Raw genomic sequence first — 22,421 nt, 5'->3', positions numbered from 1 at the left:
AGATAATAAAATTAATAATATTAGAATGGCATGTATACAGGGGAAAACACCACCAAACACTCATCATTCCATTCCAGCTTTTCTGCTCAGTTTTTCTTCACTGTTTACATTGTCTAGCAGCAGTTGAATCTTGAATATACACTATAAATTTTGGCTAATAGGCAGAGGTTTTTCCTCCAACAGGAAAAAAGGGTGTGTGCGTGGGGGGGACATGACACACAAAACATGGTTCCATAGAACACAATAAGCCAACATTTAAGAATGAAGCACAGCAGCTTCAGAAGGTAAATATAATATCCTTCTCCTGTTGCAAAGATCTAAATTAGTCCCACCAGGTAACATGTATCTTCCAATAAATTGTGAACTATCTATTCTCTGAGACAAACTCTCCCACAATTCCTGTGAAAAACTGCATAGAGTGGTTAATTTTAGTTATAAAGTGAATGATGGGCTGCATCTCCACAGGAAAGCTAACACCAGAATAAACAAAAGAGCTGAAGTGTTATTTAGCAATATGACTGACCTCACACAAACTGTACTATTCCAAAAAAAGCATATTAAGCAAAGATAGTTGAAGCCACTTCTGCCCAGTAATGACACGTGTAATCCAAGTCAGAGAAAAAGCAAGCTTTCCCAGGCCTTGTTTTACTCAAAGTTCTTTCCTGAGGTTAATTCAATCACTGTCCTTAAACAGATGTTTCCAAATAACAGTACATATACTGTTTGTGGCACAATAAAACTTTGTAACATGCACAGACAAATCGGACCTGCGGCCTCTTCCTTAGTGGGTAATATCAACAGCTTTTGGGCTGGTTTCAACTACCAAACCTTGTCAGCGTGGCAAACAAGAACTGAGAACTTTCCCTAGATTCTTCATAACTACCCCGCTATGATAATAACCTCAGGTTAAAGAACCATCACAATGCCCGTGGAATTAATCTTGCTTTGAGACACTTGCTAACTAAGACAGCATCTCTCAACTACATACAGGTTAGAATTAGGAAAAAGGTTGTAAGTAAAGCACCCTCTGGGGATGATAACATGCTCTGAATGATTCGATGTGAAGTTTAGCCTTCATATTCTAAAAACAACTGAATCTACCAAACCAAAACTATTAAAATAAATCTACCTAAAATCCAACAAAAACATGTTAACTTATGCCCACCAACTTGGAAACTGACCATCAGCATGGGAAATGAAACATACTTCAACAATTTAGCTTAAACACTCCTTACAATTTTTAACTTAGACACAAAGACTTAGCCTATACCTTGATTTTTACACTTAATTTCTATTTCTTTATTTTTAAAGGTTTAACGTACCGTTAGGATTCTTGCATATTAAGGTATTAAGCTATGAACAAGAATTCAATTTATGTTTATGAAGCAGTGAGTTAAATGAACAGCTGGTTTTAAATTCAAGATTTTTATTAGGCACATTACTGTTTTTAAAACATGCCTAGGACATCGTACCAACTATTACATCTGTCAATAGACATCAAATTCACAGACACTGAAATAAGACAAAAAAAGGAAAGGAATTGAGTCAATTTGTTCATAGAAATCTGCAGGACTGCTTACTACAACAGAATAGTTTCCCGTTGTTACAGGGATTCACAATTTAGAGCACTATCTCAAAATCCTAAAGTGATGCTATAAAACTAGTTGCTAAATTTGTTATGCATTCTACCTACAGAGTCAAAAGTCTACTTCCACTCTCAATTAACTTTACTGTTACCGTAAGAAGAGACCCACTGTGGATCTATGTGGAAGAACGCATTGTAAAATTAAATGAACTCTGTTTTGAAATTCAGCGTTATGGCTTCTAACAAAACAGCAACCCTAGACTACATTAGTGAAAGTGAGTATGACAGCTGAAACAACCAAGCTTCCAAGAGGGCTAAGCATTATTAAAGTTTTTCCTTATTATGTTCTTAGACACAATCTGATTAGTTCCAACAGCTGCCCAGCAGGAAAAGCCAACCAATCATTCCAGTAATATGCATATTAACATATCTCTTTAGTTTTCAGTGATTTCAGAGCCAGGTAGCACACAGCACTATAGCACGAGCTTGTATCTTTTGATTTATAGCGATACTGAATATTTCAATGCAAACCACGTCAGAAATTCCTGATCATCACAGTGTAAGTTACTACCTTAAAATCTCTTCTGATGGATAAACTTGTTCCACCCATTAGTATACAAAGAAAAAACAAAACATGAGAGGAAAAAAAATATCCACTGTGCATAACTTAAAATTAGTCAGGCCTTTGTTAGAGGCAATGAGTAACAAAAAGCAATTCTCTTTGTTACCTTGCTCATGAAACTCACTAGCCTGTAGCATATGCTATGCTGTGACAAATATGTAGCTGAACTTCAAACCAATATTCAAAATAATTTCTGAAAGACTTCACTCCTGTTTACAACAACTCTTCTAATATTATCTAAACATTACAACAGCAATACAGAGACTGGTGGTTTTACTACTTCTTCTAGCCCTATGAACATTAGATATGATTTCTACACACACACACACACTACTTACTGTGAAAAGTTTCAATCCTGGAACTGAGATTTTAAACCAAACAGAACGCTGAATTATATGGTCATACATCAAATAATTTTAAAGTTATTATCAAAGGTGGTCATTAATAGGGAAGCATCTAAAACTCCAAAGTTTTAATTCCATAAAGGTAAATTTACTTCTTAAAGAACCTTGACTGTTCTTGCAGTTCCTTAACATAGGAAAACTTAGGAGAAAACCTTATTCCTTGAGTAATACAAAGTTTTCTGCCACTGGGTAGCAGAATAAATTCTGCTTACATCTCTGGCCTTTACTTCTTATCTTAGCTCAAAGACATATACATTTCAAATATGAACCAAATTAATTTTATTTCTACTTAATACAATACAATGGGCATGCCTATTTGTGAAAAATGTATTTGCACAGTTTCTGATCCTCCATGAGCCTATGAAAACCTATATACATTTTTAAGTAAAATAATGAAGTTTAATTCCTTCACCACTGAATGAAAAACACATTTCAAAGACAGGGCTGTTTTCATAGTAAAAGAACGTCATTAGTGGACTGATGCAAGCAGAAGATAAAATAAGTGCTCGTCACATGATGTTTCTAAAACTTTGCCCATATTCCAAATGCTCAAATTTTACCATTTAACAATTTTTAGAAAATAGGTTCAAACCCCAACTGGAGAAACTGCACATATGAAAAAAAATCCAGGTAACACTATCAGAACCACCACTTCTGAACAAGAAATCTGTGATCCTCAAATTGGTGGAGGCTCAGGAATAGCTTGGGAAAATACTCTAGTGCTGTTCTTACAGTCTCTCCTAAGTATCTGATATTAAGTGTTAGAGACAGGATACAAGATCAGATGAAACTCATTTTCATCCAGCAAGGCCATTCTCAGGTTTAGTTGGCATCATTCACATCACTTAGCTGTAAGGAAACTGAGGCATAGAAAGCAGAAGTGACTCATTCACAACTACTCTGTAGGCCAGTATCAAAACCACAATGACCCAAATCTTGCAGTTCAGTGATCCTCAAAGATCACATCAGAGTACAGAATATATGTTACAGAAAACAACACAAAAGCACAAATACTACTGGTTTAGATAGCATTACAAAACGAGACCCAGATTTCAAGTCAATTGTACCCTTTCAGAAAATGGCCTTGAAAGCAGAGACCACTATTTGTCATGCAGCACTGCTCTAAATAACAAAAAACCCCTTTTCTTCAAATTGCTCATTTATTCTCTGCAGAAGTTAGTACAAAAAATGATGATAAAACTGATCTTTTGTAGAAGTCATAAATAATCATCCTGCTACTCATATATAACAGTACTAGAAGAAAGATCATTGGAATGGTTTGTATCCTTTCTATTTTTTTATTCAGACTCTTTGAACAATTTATGTTTATTTTTCCCTTCATTATTATCGAAATACATGCACTTTTGCCTTGTAGGACCCCACCCTCACAAGTTGCCTTGAAAGCAAAAACGACCACAGAAACAAAAAAGATTCTATTGCTGTCCATGCTGTCTATTGCTGTCATTGCTTAGTACTTAGCAGAAAAAATTGGGCTGGCAGAGGTAACTATTTGAAAGTTTGAAAACTGAGACAAGGAAAGATTGAAAAGACAAAAGGCCAGCTAAGATTCCTATGGGAAGGTGTACAGCAAAGGTCATAAAGTCTTAACACAATGCACTTCAAAATTTGAGTATTAAAAACCCAACAACATCAGAAGCAGACATTAAAACACACAGTAACATTATTTTTTTTTTCTTTGCTTTCGACAAAAGTCCAGTTAGGCATTCAACTTAATTGCCAAGAACTCTGGATGATGCTGGCAGTTGAAGGTTTCAATTATTCAAATGACAATTTTTATGAGTAAGTGACAACTATTGGACTACTTCAGAAGTTTAAAAAAAATCATAAAATTAATGTAATATCTTACAGAGAACTAGGTAATCTGTAAACTGCAAGGAACCGATTCATGTTCTGATATTTTACAAGCATAGTAAGTATCCTGGATATTCATCTAAGATGACTATTTCATTTATGTGAAACAATAAAAAGTGTGCAACACGATAGAAATCAGGAAAGTTCTATCAATCTTTTATGGTCTATTTGTAAGACTGACTTTCAGATTATGGTATTCACACTTTGTGTTGGCTTTCCATACAAAGGTCAATTCACCAATGGAAAATACTAGTATATAACTGCCAGAACACTATTTTTGAGGTTACATGGGAAACAGGATGGGCAACAAAACAGAAGCTACTACTTTGTAGCACCTTTAAATGTATAAACAACGAATAGGTTTAAAAAGTCCCTAATGGAAATGAGGATGATAATTATACGGCTGGGGTTAAAGTGAAGAGGAAAAAGTAATCTCAGAGTGAAAAAGCCATATAATATCCCATTCTGAAAAGCACAGAGGAACATCCTGACTCAGGAAAAAAAAAAAAAACCCTCAAAAAACGTCAATTTGCTTGATAAAGCAAAGAAAAAAATTACAATTATTTGACTTTGGAACATCAGCAATAACCAAAGCAATAATACACATCACATTAATAGAGCCAGCAATTATAGCACAATGTGAGAAAAATGTATTTCAATACTGACAGCTGATGACTCAGAATTCATTCCTTTCACCAATGTTTCTTTTTGTTTCTTTAAAATTGTCTGAAATGCTCTTTGCTACATGTCCCAGCTTCAAAAGCTCTATGGGACTTCAGTGTTCAGACCAATTATATTTCTGGGCTAGGGAATATAAATTACTTTGTAATAAACCTTTCTTTCAGGAATAAAAATAACCATACTAATGCAGTCAAGTGCCACGATCCATGGTTGACACTTGATTTAAATGTATTCTTTGGTAGCTAAAAGAATATAATTTTGGACTTACATTTTTGTCCTCCCTGTACTTCCCCTTGAAGGGAAGTATTACATACAGTGTATTTGGAGGAGAAACAGACAGGATTATTTCAATCGCTATCACTAGCATCCAATATTAGAAAGCTAAAAGCAAAATTAAAATCAAGAACACATCGTTATTGTAAAAGCTTCTTTGGTATTTTGTGTTTTTTATGACAACTAAAACCAGGAAAAACTGAAACTACCTCTCCTATTTTCAAAACATATCTTAAAAATTGGAAATCTTCATCCCTCCCAAAAACAGAGGTCATAGAAAAGTGAGTTGGTCAAAAGAAAAATCTGAGAGTCTTGTGAATATTGTCATGCACCTTTATTTTTTCTTTGTCCCACTGAACATTTTGAAAATAGTAGTATTTTTTTGATGGTCTCATATTTATATGTGAAAGAACTATTCATGAATAAATTGGAATTTTTAATAATAATAGGAATAATTTTAGAATTTGCATGCAGTCTGCTGGAAACCTAATTCAAGGTTTCTCATGATATACATCCAAAATACAAGTAAAACTTGTACTGCTGCATCCATTTCAATAACTAAAAGAAGCAGAGAATAAATCCTCACAAAATTATTCTGAAACTAGAATTGTTATAGATCCAAAGAATTTTTACATTCCATGCAGCAGTAGAGAGTACATTTAGTTAATTTTCTTCTAGAAATTGCAATCATTATTTTTAATTTGGTGAAAAAACAATGGTCTTTAAACATAATACGTTTCATGCTTGGATGGTGATAGCTCTTGCTGCCTTTAGTAACAAGGTTCTTATTTAGTAATAAATGAGTTTAGTGACAAACTTTTAATTTTTTTCGTAATTTTTTAGTTAAAAAAATCCTGTTGTATACATTGGTGATGACTACTACATCAAGCAGGAAACCAAAATCAGTTTCACTAACATAACTAATCAATAAATGGTCTGAAATTCAGGTCATCCTTTAAAGATAAAATAGGGGCCAAAGAAAAACATCTTTATTCATAGATACTAACTCTGAATATATAAAAACAATGTACTCTCTCAGTAAACTCTCAGGGTATTTTTAAAAGGCTCCTACCTCTTTCCTTTGTGATGTACAAAATATGATGTCTTTAAAATATCGTAGATTTTGAGACAGTAGTAAAGATTGTGTGTGCAGTATAATGTCTTAAGTGCATTGTTAGCAACCTGCCAGAATAAAAGTTGTCCCATATATAAAATTGTTATATACATATATAGTCTAAGCCACAATTATTTCTTCTACTGCATCTGAGAAAAAGTTCCCAGAAGAGGTAACTTGTTAGCACTATTCTCACCTATCAGATTTGGGGAAAGGTAACAGCTGGAAAACTGGAGGCCATATTCAATCAGTAGTATTTTGGGGGGACCTGATGTAAGCAAAGCAGGTAGGACAGATGAATTTTCAACAGCACAGGGAAGAGAGACACAAAGAAATCAGGTGACTTATCACAGTCAAGAACAGGCTAATACACCACTCGCTGGATGGCTGCAAGATCAGTATGTGTCCTGTTAGCTGTATTTGGTAGCTTAAAAATTAAAAAAAATTGACAACATACAGCTATCAATGAAACAGTTATAAATACTGCTCCAGGAACAATGTATTAAGCAGTTATCTCTTTAAGAACCACTGTAAAGGCAGAAGGAAAGACAGACACGAAGTGGCCATTGATGACTGCATGGGGATTCCCAGACTTACCAGTGAAAAACACAGTAACCCACTGTGGCACAACATAAATCTGTTACCATTTTAAAAAAATGTGAACAACTTACTGTGATAAAGCTCCGCATTTACAAGTGAGCAAACAACTGCTACCTTGTTTCCATTTGCCATTGCTTTTTTTACTTCCCTAAAGTAGGGAACATGTGATGAAATCTGAGGCCCCTGGAATTTTTGCAAGTTGTCTGAAAATCATCAAGTCATGAAAACTTAGCAAAGATCTGCTGAATTCCTCACTCTTCTCTACGCTCGCACTTTTCATTGCACTGTAAGGCATCAGGAGCTTCCTAATACATTAGGAAAGCACACAGTGATGTTGTCTTCACCCAAGTACTTCGGTGGAAAATTTAGGGTTCATTTCTATACACACAGTTTTCAAAATTGTTTTGATTTTAAAAACTGTATATGGGTTAAACAATGATCAGGAGCTGCTTTTATAATCAATAAAAGCATTTACTTCTCAAAAGTGCAGATAAATTTATTTCATTTCAGACTGTGAAGGTATTGATTTTTCAAAGACAGAATTTCAATGTTAGAGTATCATGAAGAAAGCTAACAATAGCTGTAAAAATTAAAATTTCAATTTAGAATTTTTTTACTTACATACATTTTTAAATATAGCCCCCAGGAAGAATGTGAAATACGTTGAGATACAGTGCACATTTCTGCTTTCCTAACTCAAACTAATTTTCCAAGTAGTGACATACACAAGAAATCTACGTGCAACTGTAACAACAGCATACTCTGTATCGATAAACTTGTTTTCCTGCCAGCATCTTGTAGAAAGGAAAAAAAATAGAGAAAGTCAAATCAAATAAAAATAATAATTTCTTACCCTCTGAAACTGAGGATGACTTTATGGCAAGCATAACACAAGGAAAAGTTAAAGACTCAAGGCAGCTTCTACCGAAATCAAATGAAGTCTTGACCAAATGACAAGTAAAACTCAATCATAGTTTCAGTTTTAACTTTCAGAGAGATCTTCCTAGAGATTTTTATTTTTGTTTGCACTTATGAAATGTTTAACCAACAATTTTTGCAATTAACTGGTGGGGAAAAAAAATAAATCTCATCTTCAATGATCCTTCAGCACTTTTTGAAGTACTTTTAATTTGCTTCATAACTTAACATGCTTCATAAACCCTAACAAGTCTCAAATTCTCTTAAGCCAGAGGTAGTAACACGGATTTGTTTCTTTCCTCAAAGTACCTCATAAGATGTAGCTATCCAAAACCAGGTAAGCACATTAAAAAAAACCCCTATCTTCCAGGTAACCATCACCAGCATCTAAACCTACAGAAAAGGGCAAAAACAAGCATTCAGTATACTGTTGCTTATGTGAAATCTTCAAAACCTTCAGAAAGTTCAGTTAAAACTTGTAACACACAAATGACATATGGAAAACACTATTTCTGCCATACGTTTTACACCTGTAGTCAATTCAGATATTACTGACATGAGAAATTTTGGCAACTTGTAAAGATTTTTAAAGTATTCATAAAAACCAAAATTAAGTCAAGTTTGGAAAAGTCTGTTGAACATGAAATACAAGGTCACTGATTTTGAACATGACATTTAATATTCTTCTATAAATTTTCCTCTGAGGTGCATTACATTGCCATTGTATAGTAAACATAAAAATTCACCATTCACATGAGGATACTTCAACGTAACTGCTTAAGAATATGACACACTTTTTGTAATTTTGCGTGCCACTGCACATTTGCAGTTCCAATATCATGCATATATGCAAACCAAACTATAATTTTATTGAGATACATGGAGGTTTTGTTACTGCTTTTATTATGGTTTACTGTTGAAAGCATTATTGATTGTGTAATTGGTGACTTCTTTCCATATAAATGAAACTGAAGTTTTTACTCAATGTATTTTGGGAAAATATTAATTTCTAAGTGTTGTCTATAATTGGTTTCAAGAGAACTATGTAAACAAATCCTTAGTCAATTATGCTCAGAAAGCATCACCACATCTATGTTAACTAGCATACTGATCTGTCTGGACATCAGCAAAAGATAATATTCATATAAGATAGATGAAGATCTCCATTTGACAGATTTGTGCCTTCCAGCTCGAGTCTATCATCCTTCCCACACAGAGACATGCTAAGTTATATATTATTGTTTCATGACAGCTAGTGTGAAAATCAGAGCCTTGAATGCGAAAAGATACACCAACTTGTCCCTCACCCTAACTCACTGAACTTACCATGCCTGGAAGCAAGACTTTCTCCTCCAGTCTTCAGTCAATCCCCCAAAGGGATGTCAGGATAATGGAACCTGACAGTTTTACAGTAATAATGCCATAAACCACCCTAAAGGAGCCTTGTATCAACCAACAAGAAGCAATTACCTTGACTCTTGACTCACTACCACCAGTCAGTAGTAGAGTTTGATCTACTTAGAGACACTAATTCACAGCTGTAAGAATGCAGATCAGGTATTTTCCCCTTTAAAAATCAGACCTAGTGACTTTTTCAAAACAATGTTCATAGATGACCATTTACCTGTCCCGATGTCTCTAGACAAATTACTACTAAGCAATATTTTTGTTCTACTACAAAACCGTCTCGTAAGGATTATATACTTTGATATTTCAGATAGTAAGAAAAATGGGTAAAGGCGGGAGTGGGACTTTGTAAGAAGGTAGATGTTGTACTACATCATAAAAACAATGAAAATTGTCTTACGATACAAAGATGATGTAAAAAGATTTTGAGGTAAGGGACCTATGTAAAGAGAAGAGAGGGTTTTTTTAAATTCCTTATGTTCCTAAAGTTAAGCAATTGGAAAAGAGGGAGAAGCAAATATATTTCCCTAGATGTTCAAGGATTATGACAAATGTAAGGTATAAGAATTCTACCTACAAATATTTGTATTTTCTCCCTCAGTCCACCTTCCAAATTCTCCTGTAAATACTAATAAAAAATAAGATCAAAATGAAAATTATTTGTCCCCTTCATGTATTTGCAAGGGAGCTTTTCAAGATTTTAGGATGTCAGTTAGCACTCATAAGCATCCCTCAAGTTTCTGCATCTCATGTTATAGCTTATATCACCTATGTCATGTTATTAAAAAACCCAAAACTACCTGACCTAGACAAGAGAAATGATGGCAGGGAGCCAATTATTTTTCACCAAAACTATAAGCTCGGTAAGTTCTCTATTCCGTTCTATTTGGCCTATTCCTCGTTACTTCAACGTATCTTTTATATCACAAAGAAACTGGTAACAAGAAAATTCTGCACATCTTTGATATTAGGATTTATTTAGTATTAAGAACTTTTATAATTTGCAATCCCTTCTCTTCTCTCAAGAACGTAAGGAGTTACCTAAATATATCCTGTGCTAAGTCATTTAATGTGTTCTTTAAAGCATTTATCAAATACTTGCTGTGCAAACCTGAATCTTCATTGGACAGGCTCACTATAGGTTTCTTTTACAGGAAGGTACCAGGGTAAATAAAAGTTGTGCAGGTTAAGTTAGTTTGGTATACATGTAAAAACAAGACAGAAACCCAGGGGGGTGTGGGGGGGTGTTGCATAAAACAAGTTCAGAAACAAAGCTATTATCAGGCCTAATTGTACCTATCAGACAAAAGCCCGAGTTAAAGGAAAATCATTAACTTCTGAAAATATGTTTACTTTTCCAATAACTGATTTAGAGAGTAAAGGACACTTCATTATGAAGGTAACTCTAAAACCGTTGTATCATAGTTATTACTTCACTTGAAGCCAAATGATCTCAGGTTTCTGGAACAAAAAGGCTTTCACCAATCAGAGCTTTACAGAGTCAGCATCTCAAACTCGACACAACAGCACGAAGGACAACATTAACTAAACCACATAATCAGTGGGAAGCATCATGTATTTGTGAATAGCTGTAGACTCTGTGAGGCTCAATCTCTCATAGAACTGAGCCTTTTTACTAACACTTAGAACTCCCCTATAGCTAAGATGAACTTTCAAGTCTAGCCCTGTTGTGCAGCACATTACCACTTCATGAGTAGAATAAAACAAACAGAATAAAAAAATCCTAAATTACTTGGTAGGTAGGTGCATCAAGATTTAAAAGAAATCTGCAATGACATTTCAACCTCTACAAATGTATATAAAAGGAAATAACATAAATTTTATGAACAACATCTATTTGTTCAGTTAGCCATCCTATCAAGTAGTATTTGTAAGTCTTCAAGGGACTGCTGAAATTTTTGTCACTTCAGATGGTAATTATCCACATCTCAGTGGAAAAGACAGGGAGAGGGAACCATCCATGTGAAAAAACCTGAACCTATGTTATAACATCAAACAAATACACTGATCTTCTAGCAGTAACAGAGCAAGGGAAAGATGCTTCAGTTCTGACTTATTCCCCACTGCCACTGTGGACTTATGAAAAAAAGTACTCAGCACCATTCAAAAGACAGCCTGTCCTAGAAAATCACTCTCTTCTAAAGGGCAGCTAAAAGTTACCTTAGAAAGACAACATGTCCAACTCTCCATATTTATTAAATTACAGACACTAGAGGGTCACCTTACAGCTTGACTGGAGTGCAACTCCAGAGGAAAAAAAAAAATCCTGTATCTATTTTTGTGCTCCCTAAATCTATTACCTTCCCCATCTATGCTGGCACATGAAATGGGAAAGAAGTATTGTTCCACAAATATATGAAGTATAATCTGTATGAGCCAATACAATGAAGATGGAAGTTAACTTGTCCTGCAAAGTTATGCTGAATGAAATCCCTACGCTAATTCCACTAAGGGACTGTGAAGTAAGAAAAACAAGCCACCCCCCATTCAAGCAGAAACTCAAAATCTTAGTCTAAGCTACATGTCAGAGGGAGGGGAAAAAAAACCAACAAACAAAACCAACAAACAAAACCCCCAACATTCAAATGCTTTTTTAACATGCATCTTATTTTCACCTTGTATATAAGCACTGTCAAATCTATGATTTGTTTGAAGAAAATCATTATTTCTCAGTTTTAGGTTGAAATACCTAAGTACTATTGTTACCTTGGACATCAATACGCATGTAATTGATTTTTGTTTTATTGTGAGTGAATCTTGAAATATCACTGATCAACTAGCCTTTCTCCAATGACAAGAAATAAATGCTGAAAAGTTGTCGTCTTATCAGGAAGTCAAGAAATTTCCAATCTGAATCATGCATTTTCCTGAGTATATATAAGTCTGTAAAATGAAAATTCTTGGGACCTTGAATAGCCATCTTTTACAATTCAGCCATATGTCCCTTAAACAATTACTAGAAAGTGTTGCTAATAAAAAAAAAAAAAAATAGAAAGTGGAAAAAATTTCTTTGCTACTAGTGAGTTACAATAAATTTACAAAGGATTTTTGATAACAGAAGAGTAATGAAAGTAGAATTTACCTAACCTTATTAGTGTCTAACTGCAATATTCAGTAAGACGTGACAATATTAATAAATGTCTGTTTACATGTAGAAAAAGCTCTATCTTGCAGTTTTTTCACAGAAGGCAGATGTTGATGATAGTCACCCAGGCTTTCTGTGTCCTATTTAAAAGGCCAATATACCACTTAATTGTCCTCTCATGCTACTGAAGCCTACACTGAAGAATCATCCACATTAATTTCAGTATGAGTAGCTGTGGGATGCTCCCTCATCCAAACATGGGTTGACAGTACAAGTGAGGATTGCTGCTTCAGCTTCTACTTAAAGGAATGAAAGCATAAAAAAGGAAAGAAATGAGAGATTCAAGCAGCTGATCCTTGGGACGGTGAAGATAATATGATGAACACCTGTGTTAAAAATGTAAGTCTGTGTCACTGCACTGCATTTGCAGGGACATTAACCATGCCGCCTTCCTTTTTCTCTACGTACTGAACCACTCAGTATTGGTGCAACATTACAACACAAACAGGTCATGGAAAAGTTTTGTTAGTCCTCCTCCACTGTTAGTGCTTCTGACTACTAAATTTGTACCACTGCTTACGATACCAACAATGATTTAATTAATCTGGCTTTCTGGTTCTGACTTAACTACAAATCTAGTCTCACTCTAATTTTGATTCAACTACCTTCCTAGTTTTCATTTTACATAAAATACATCTCCTTCCGTTCTTTATTTTCACAAACACCGACATTAGTTACTTGATCCAGAACTACTCTGAGGCTCAGAAATAACCTAGTTGCAAGAGCAGACCTGAAATATGATAAAGATTTGTGATCTCCATCTTCCACAGGACACTGAATAGATGAACTGTATCAGAAAGAAGGGGAAAGCTCCTATTGAAAGACATCACAAGAGATGATCTACAGTAGCAAGAGGTACTCTCCTCATCAGAGGCAAGACTGATGTGTTGTGAGACTGAGTAAGAATCTATTTTGTCAGATTACAGAGTTATGAACTGACAGCTACAAAAAGATTATTATATTATTCTAGAAGGAATGCACCAGCTGCTTCTGATGATAAGTAAATACAGGAAAATTACTGTAATAGGTAAGAGTAATGGAACTATAACAGTTACATCAATTTCATTTCCCCCAAACTGCGGCAGATTAAAGCAACAACCTATTAGCACACAGGATTATCTCACAGAAGAAAATGCTCTGCTCCTGTAAGAGCAGAGCTATCCTTTCACTCCAGTCCACTGCTAACCAGGTATTTGTTGTGCCTATGCAACATCTAGCGTATATGGTATGCCTAGCTGACCAAAAATGCTAAGGAACAAATAAAAAAAAATAATTAAAACGCACACTTGTATGCATCCTTTTGGAAGTACACATGCGACTCTCCATTACAGTGCTCCAAGCTGGAATTCTATTCAAAACCTGCTCTGAAACAGTTCCCCCTTTTTAACATCCAAGAGAGTAAAGAAATGCTTCACACTAAAATCTTCATAGTCAAAACAGAGGCCTGTGTCATCTGTATATTATACTACACATTAGCTTGCCTTGAACTCAAATGTAAATGTGCTGAAATAGTGTAATCAACAACAGCCTGTATTTTTAACACTGTGGTGGTATTGCCAGACACAATGTACATTTTATAGCATTATGTAAGCAATGTGAACGCCCTGAAGAGGTGAACAAAGATCTGTAAGCTTAGCTGCCTACCGGGGTTAAACCACAACAGCAGTGTTTGTAGATTCATTCCTAATCAGAAATCACTGCTTATTAACATTTCAGTTTAAAATTTGCTCTTGCATACTGCTGTTTTAACATACTACTGTTTATGAATGCCCATGTCTCTTTTGCCCTGTTATTTCCAGTTTATACTTTAAGTAGTTATGTCAACTGAGACAAAATCATTGTTTTTCCATCTGGCCATTTCTTTCTCTGAACTACTTCACTATGTGTCTTAGCTGCTGCCTCTTCTACCACTTCCTATCAGTGTCATGCCATCTTTCTGCCCAATCTAGACACGGAGAGATTTCTCTTTCTGAATGCTTTTTCTTTTATTTTTAAATAATATCTAATTAAATTCTCCATCCCTGACCTTGTTCGGAGTAAACATTGTTTACCATTTGCCATCTGAACCCTTAATGTCATCCTATCCATTGTCAGCTTTGGGCATCTCAGCACAGAAACACGATCTTTTATAATGCTATGCACAACAACTTCTTTGGGTAACAGCAAGATGCCTTGCATGACTCTTTGCTCTTTTCTATGGAGAAATAACTAACTAACTTCATGTAGTGTTAAAGCATCACTACTTTTAAATAATTCAGTATTTGTAAACTTCTACCAGAGCAACTCTTGGTCAATTACTAGTGCTATTACATTGGCTGGGTGGGAGATATTTGCCGATTGTTGCAGCTCATTTTCTAAATAAGGAAACAGTAAGCACAATTCAAAAGCTATGCAGAAGATATGTTTGGATCTTCCTCTAGAAAAAATAAAAAATAAAACCACTATTTTCCTTCAAATATCTCTTAGAACCTCCACATAACTCCTAAGTAAGTCTTACAAGAAGAAATGCAGAAGTTACATAAAACGGTTGTCTTTTTAGAGTTGATGCATTTCAGACAGCGTAGAGTTGACTCTCAGACACCGAGAAAGTTTTCAAGTTGCAAAGGAAGTTATTTTCTATTGAGGTACATTTTCAGAAAATGCAGGCCGGCAAAAAATACCTGAATACTAATCTATGTGCTAATTAAAGCACACTCTTGTATTAAATAAATCAAACCCTGTGTTACAAAACTTCCAAGTAATGCTGAACCCAACATACAAGAATACTTTTTCTGAGATGTTTTGTATTCTTCTCTTTTAAAAGGATTTTTAGAAATAGGCAGGAGATTAAAATAACATTAAAGTTTGTCATATAGTTAAAAGGCTTTATCATTAATTATCTACTTTGCAAAAGATGCTGAATACAACAATTATATGCAAAGTTTTTCCCCTAGTTTGAGAGAGGCAGTACAGTAAGTGTAACAAAGTGAGGAAATATTGCAAGACATGAATGTTACCTTCCCATCAAGATACAGAGTTGCTGAAAATGTGTTAAAAACCTATAAACTATTCAGCTGAGTTTGTAGTGGGCAGTTCATTCTTTTTCAGAAATTGTTATGGCAAAAATCTCTTATCTTCTGGCAAAATAGGCCTGGCTTTATACTGATAATAAGCACATTTTAGCCAAATTTTTTAAAAAGTGAAATGTAACTGAAGAACTTTCTCTTCATTGCACAGCTTGTCAATTTGCTATTACTTTATCTAAAACACGTTTCACTGTTGCTGCATGCATACTAAAGTATCAGCCTTTGTGCTTCTACGAAGTGACTTGCATATCTTATCTCCCACTCCTCTACCATCCTCCAAGTATGCTGTCCTGCCCATCATCATCATCGTATCTGGTGCTTCCCAAAATTCCCCACAACACCGTCATATCAGCCCTGCTAGATCCATCCTGTTCAGAAGACAAGACAGCTTCATGTGCTGCTGTTTCCCCACTTCTCTGTATGCTGGTTATAAAAGGAAGGAAAAGGTCAACACACATCACAAGACAGAAGACATTAGTATCTTTAGAGCACATCCCAATAAATAGCACAGGAAAACACATGAGAAGAGTGTTCTGGGAGAAAAGGCAAGCAGCAGCATCCCTGTGTGCCTGCCACCCTCCCTCCTAGTATTCCAGTGTTACCCAGGAAAGAACTCGTGTACCACCACTCTTTCCTTCCTTTTTCATCTTCCAGTTATTCCCCAGTGACAGATGTACCTTTGTGTGTGTGCTATGTTCCCTGCCTGCTCACCAGAATCCTTCATTTCAACTACTTCTCCTGCCCCCCCTTCTTATATGATCACTTTTGGTATTAACATTGTAAAAACTACCAATGGAATAACATCTGGACATTATTCCAAACAGTGTCTGGCTGTCATAAACTGCTTCTTGGTTTTACAGATACTTTCCAAGGTATGTGAAATTGCTGGCTCATTTAAAGGTAGTGGATACATAACTCAAAAAGTACCTGACCAACAGGCATGCAAGAGAAAAATGCAATTAACTCATTTAGGAGATCTGTGTACAGGGCCGTGATTTTACAAATAATTTTGGTTGTGGCACATATAGCACAAGAATTCAGAACTTCCAGTCCATATCAGTGTGTGTTCACCCACATCACCTTTCTTTTCCTTACATGGCAAAAGCAGTTTTTCAGAGACACTTGAATAAACATGCAGCTGTGTGTGTTGTTGTTGTTTGTTTTTTTTTTCCCCTAATTCAAATAACAACAAAAAAAGGTATTTGCAAATCTCTCAGTGAAACCTGGCTCTCTGGCAGACAATCTCATTTCACATTAGATCTTTCAACAAGGCCTTATGCCCTACACTACTTTTGGTACAGAGCTGTAGTTTGTATTTTAGATGAGCTCCCACTTGTGTGATACAAATATGCTATCATTCTGCTGATCTGTTACATTCTGTTTCTGAACACACAGTCCAAAAATAAACTCCCAAAAGATCGGTATCGTGGCAATCTGAACTGTTGCGCACTCAATCCCATGGACTCCTGATTTTGCTTTTTTTTTTTCCTAGAACAACAGCAAATTTCTCTCACATATATTAACTAACATTTTGATACTCAGGCCATGTATTATTTTGCCAATTTTGCCTGTAGCCCTGGATTTTTTTATTATTTTCTACTCCTAGTGTTATTTATTTAATATGCTGTTATTCATTCCTCAGATTCTCATTTAAAATGCCAAATAAAGAAGCCTGCATCCTACCGGATGCTTCTGGTTATCTATCAAAAAAACTCTAAAAACCACCCACACATGTAGATCTGTCTGCTTTCAGTATAACGTAGAAATTTAAAACTTTTAAAAAGCTTACTACAAAGATCTCAAACTTCTTACTAAGTTCCTGAAAAGTTTTGAACTCGTAGGCTACACCAAGAGCAGACAGACATGTTTTTGTGCTAACCAGATGTGTCCAGTGGGACACAGTTTTCTGAAAGAGATTTTTATGTCTTTGTCATTAGTACCCACACTGCCACAACCACTTCAGGTTGTAAGCAATTTAAAAAGAGCTAAAATAAGGTAGCACTTTATTAAATAGCTAGTAAGTACTGATAACAGTAAATATTAGCTGTCAAGTTAATCAAGCAATATATAATCAAGCCTATATAGTCTATATTCTTCCAGTTAGTAACGAGGGTGTCAGACTGATTGCTGAGCAATCAAACTACCCAACAGTTCCCTATTTCAAATCAAGGGAAGTGAAGACATTTTCAGCTTCCCATATAATAACCCAACAGTTTTAGGATGTTTCTTTCTTGTTCTAAACTCTCTACTTAAGTAAACTCAAATGAAAGTAATCCTTTATTTAGCAATTACACTCTCTTAGACACCATGTTTACATGTTATTTTTCTTTTGTTCCTTAATTGCAGTTTTCCTGTCATTTGCTAGAAAGGGTAAAAGCAGCAAGAATATGAAATATCTGCTCTTACAATGCCATTGGTACTGCTATTCATGCACATCTTGGACTTTCCCCTGGCCAGACACTATGCCTCCCAAACATTACAAAGCTGCTTCAACAAATGGACTCTCATTTTGGAATAGCTCATCAGTATAGAGATGAGTATCCCATCACATAAGCTTCTGGGCTAAGGTCTACTGCTCAATTCTAGCAGTCATGCAAGAGGGACACATAAACACAATACAAAATATAGTTGCACTTGGCACTGTTATGTTGGTGGCAATAAGAACACATCCTTAATGGTCTAAGAAGACTGCTAGCCAAAATGTACAAACACTTTGACTGCTGGTGGAGAGTCCATGAAGACACGCATGGTTCATCATACTGTTACATAGACAGACACACACATACATAAACAGCTTTCCACAAAGTGAAGATATAATGCACTGGAACTCACTCAGGGGCATAGATTAACATTTTGAGACAGGTATCTGCATATTTCTAACGGGTTGGCGAGGACTTGCAATGTTTGCGGGAAGACAGCAACGCAGACAGTGACATAGAAGAATGGAAGAAACCCACCTTAAGGAGTTCATAATGTTGAATACCATTCACACCAATGTCCGGATCGATGGCAGATGGGACAGAATAGCGAGAATTAATTGCTGTGTTTTCAGGGATAGAGATGTTAATAACTGTTGAGGGGAACAGGGGGGCGTTGTCATTTATATCCTGTATCAGAAATCTGATCTTGACCAGTCTGAAAACTTCATCAGGCAAAACAGCAACCTCCACCTCATAAAAGCAGCGATTCTCACTAAAGATGCCAGCGCACAGCTTCTCTCGGTCTATGCGGTTTGCAGTTGTGAATATCTCACCAGTGTTCTCCTCCACACGTACTAATGGTATATCCCCAGTCTTATACACAAGCTTGAACTGTAGCGGTGAGGAAAGGGGCACATCTGGGTCGAGCGTTAGGTTAAGATCCTTGAGCAAATTGCCAATGAGGACATTTTCAGGCAGTTCTTCCCGCACGGTGTAATTCTTCTCCTGTGCGCCAGATTGAAATACAATACAGGCTAATAAGACTGCCAAGAGGTAGGTTCCAGACAGCAAGTCCATCTCCAGAATGACTAATGAATATTCGTGTAGAACACCAAGAGTAGCTGGAAATAGGAAAAGAAAAAAAAAATTCTTTAAAATCTACAGAATATTGTGTTCTTAAAGTGATGGAGACATGAAAGAAGTGCCTTTCCTATAGCAAATAATCTGAACTGTTTGAAAACCCTGTTAATAAACTGATATTTAACTTAATCCTTCATTAAAATGTGTAAAATTTCTTGCACAATTTTTTTTTTTTTTTACTTAAAACTGTTTACTGCGCACTGAGTTAAGAACCTTAGAACTGGATCAGAGTGAATGAACAAATAAATATGAAAATCCCTATTTCCAGCACAAGATTTTCCTTTGCTCCTTAAGAAAACCTCTTCCTTTGAATCCTCTGCCACATTGTCATCAATTTTTTTTGTTTTCAAAGAAAAAAGTAGGTAAGAAGCTTGCAAGCAACTATCTGCTGAGAACCAGATCTTTTTATATCTCTTGCTCAGAACCGGGAAACCAAGAACACTTCTCTTAATTTTTTCCCAAGTTTTGCACTAACAAAATTATGTAGTATTTGTTAGCAGCAAAGAAATCTGGCTATTTTTAATACGGGAACTTATACTGGCAAGAAAACGTTATCTAGTTGGAGTCTGGTAAACCTCAACCAACAATGCATGGAAATCTAACAGAGGGACACTAATACAACAGTCCCTTTAAGATTAGCAGAAAAGAAAATTTTGTACTTTTCAACGTAGTTTCTGAATAACAATATATTCTCCTCTTAAGATTGTTAACAACCTCACAAAAGATGGAAGTAGGATGAGATGACTTATAGGTCTATACAGATATCTATGTACCTACAGCTGAAAACCTTTAAAGCAAAAACACTATTGAACACCATGTATAAAATACACTGCTTTGCCTAATCTTTGCACAATTCTGCCCTTCCAGAACTTAAGATAATCTAGAATAGCATTTCCATAAGGCAAATATTCAAGCGTTCCATTTAAAGTGATTTTTTTTTTAGTTAATGAAATTTATCTCCTACCAGTTTAGTATCTGTTTCAAATACACCTGTACTAACTCATCTACATTCTTTTCATTGTGCAGGTAAAAATGTAAAATTTTTCCCTGCTTTTTCTTATTTTAGTCTCCGTCATAGCATAGATTGATTTACTCCTGCAGATCAGGTTGCAGTAGTTGAAGAAATTACTGAAGCCAGTAATTATCTTCACCCTTAGTTACTGCCTTTCAGCAGTACCACTTTCAGGGTAATTTAAATTAAAACATTTGACTTTGCAGTAAAACAGATTAGGAACACCTAATATTGCTATTCCATTTCAACTCTGCAAGCTGCTTTTGATTGGTAGTAAGTAACAGATACAGAACATTCCAACAAGATCTGCAAGTTGTATCTTTCCACGTCAGCATGATTTAACTCTAAAGCATTTTCTGGCTTTATGATTATACAAAAGGAGCAACATGAAATAAAAATCCAATCCTGCAAGTCTTCTCTTATGAAAAAAGGCATTTCTCACTGGAGTAATTCAATTAACCTGAATGAGATTGCTGACATGAGTGAGAACTGGATATGCAGTTTATGTGGCATAGTTACCGCATTACCTGTGGTATTTTAGTAATTCACTGACTTATTTGCAACACTTTAGTAATTCAGTATACAGCACAATACAACACTAAACAGGCATTCAGAAGTGAAGAAACAGTACTGTAAACAGCCATTTTATAAATCCATTATAATATTAAACTCTAAATATGTAAATAAGGAAGTCATCAGCAGATAGTGTTACCATTAATGATAATCAGTATGGTAGCAGCAGGAGTTTAATGAAAGAACTGTGGTGATATTGTACGAATATATTAGTTTGACTATTATGATTTTATTTATTACCTGTATTATATTTTTGTAAATACATCTCTCCAGCAATTGTCACCCCACCAAAGTAATTGCCCATGTACATTCAACCTGCAGAAAGCTCGCTATTTCAGGAAAGTACATTTTTGTTTCTAGTATTACTAAAATAAATACATTTACATTGTTGCCATGCAAGACACCAATAAAAATGTATGAGTTGTTACACTGAAGAGTTAATATTTAAATGTTCCCCTCAACCCAAAATTTCAGCATGGTACCATGTTCCATGCATACTGAAAAGCAGTACGCTGTCACTTTTTCTTCTCTACTAAAAGTTAAACTGAAAACCTACAAAACAGGGGAAAAAACTTCACATCCTGATGTTTACAGAGTAATATTTTAAACTTACAGTTCACTTCTGAGAGGAGGGAATAAAAAACCCCACCAAACTCACAAATAAACAAAACTCCAGTCCCTATCCCAAATTCTTCTGTGACAATATTAACGATTGCCTATAAATTATAACAACACAAAAATATTATGTAGTCATGCATATACATCTTCCAAATAATCTTACGTTATAAAAATCTTTTGATTATTAACAAGGTTATTAATGCCACACTGCTCCCCTCTCTCTAGTGTTAAGGAAACGGGAAATTTTAGTAACATTGAAAATGTAAGTTTGTGTTTTATCTATCAAGTTTTACAAAACAATTTGAGGATGAGTACATAAATCAAATAGTCTAAAGAGTTCATGAAAAACTTTCCCAAATCAATTCTGAAAGTTGTGATAGTACTAGTAGATAATTTATATTAAAAATAACTGATAAGACTTCCTATAATTCCAGTTATAACTGCAGTGGATTTTCTAGGGATTATGAAGTAACAACAGCAGGACTCAGAGGTTTGTGAGGAAAACTGTGGGGTGGAACTTCTTAGCATTACACTGTTAAATTTTTAAAAAGATAAAAATACACATAACAAAGTTTGAAACATTATATTAAGAATGTTTGTTTCATTAAAAATACATTAAAACGTGACAATAATAGAACAACATTGTTATAAATCATGTTAGATAAATGCTAACATGACTTTTTGTAATGTCTTTTACTGCTGTAGATTTTTCTGAACTACTAAAGGGTATAGACATGTAACAGGTAGTATTATGACAGAAAACTGTTTGGTCTTGAAGTAGAAAAGCAACCAACAATGACTTACAATTCTTGAACTTCTGTAGAGTACATTATTTTAACATTGTCTTTACATGTCTTTCTCAACAATTCTAGGAACAGTTTTGAACCTTTAAAAACTGTTCCAGAGCAGCAGATCTTTAAGGGGAAAAAATCCCAACATGACTCAAGTTTT

General features: G+C 35.1%; 1 protein-coding gene across 2 annotated transcripts in view; it reads right to left on the bottom strand.

Annotated features, from left to right (window-relative positions):
- Positions 1-22,421, bottom strand: part of PCDH11X (protocadherin 11 X-linked) — a 512,159-nt gene that overhangs the window by 441,750 nt on the left and 47,988 nt on the right. For both annotated transcript variants that reach the window (XM_075763091.1, XM_075763092.1), the window contains exon 2: positions 18,665-19,248. In XM_075763091.1, coding sequence (XP_075619206.1) covers positions 18,665-19,204 — 540 coding nt within the window. In that variant the 5' untranslated portion in view covers positions 19,205-19,248. The remainder of the gene's footprint in view (positions 1-18,664; positions 19,249-22,421) is intronic.

This window comes from Balearica regulorum, chromosome 11 (assembly GCF_011004875.1).
Source record: "Balearica regulorum gibbericeps isolate bBalReg1 chromosome 11, bBalReg1.pri, whole genome shotgun sequence".
In the NCBI taxonomy this organism is placed as follows: Eukaryota; Metazoa; Chordata; class Aves; order Gruiformes; family Gruidae; genus Balearica; species Balearica regulorum.
This window is presented reverse-complemented; position numbering and strand designations above follow the sequence as displayed.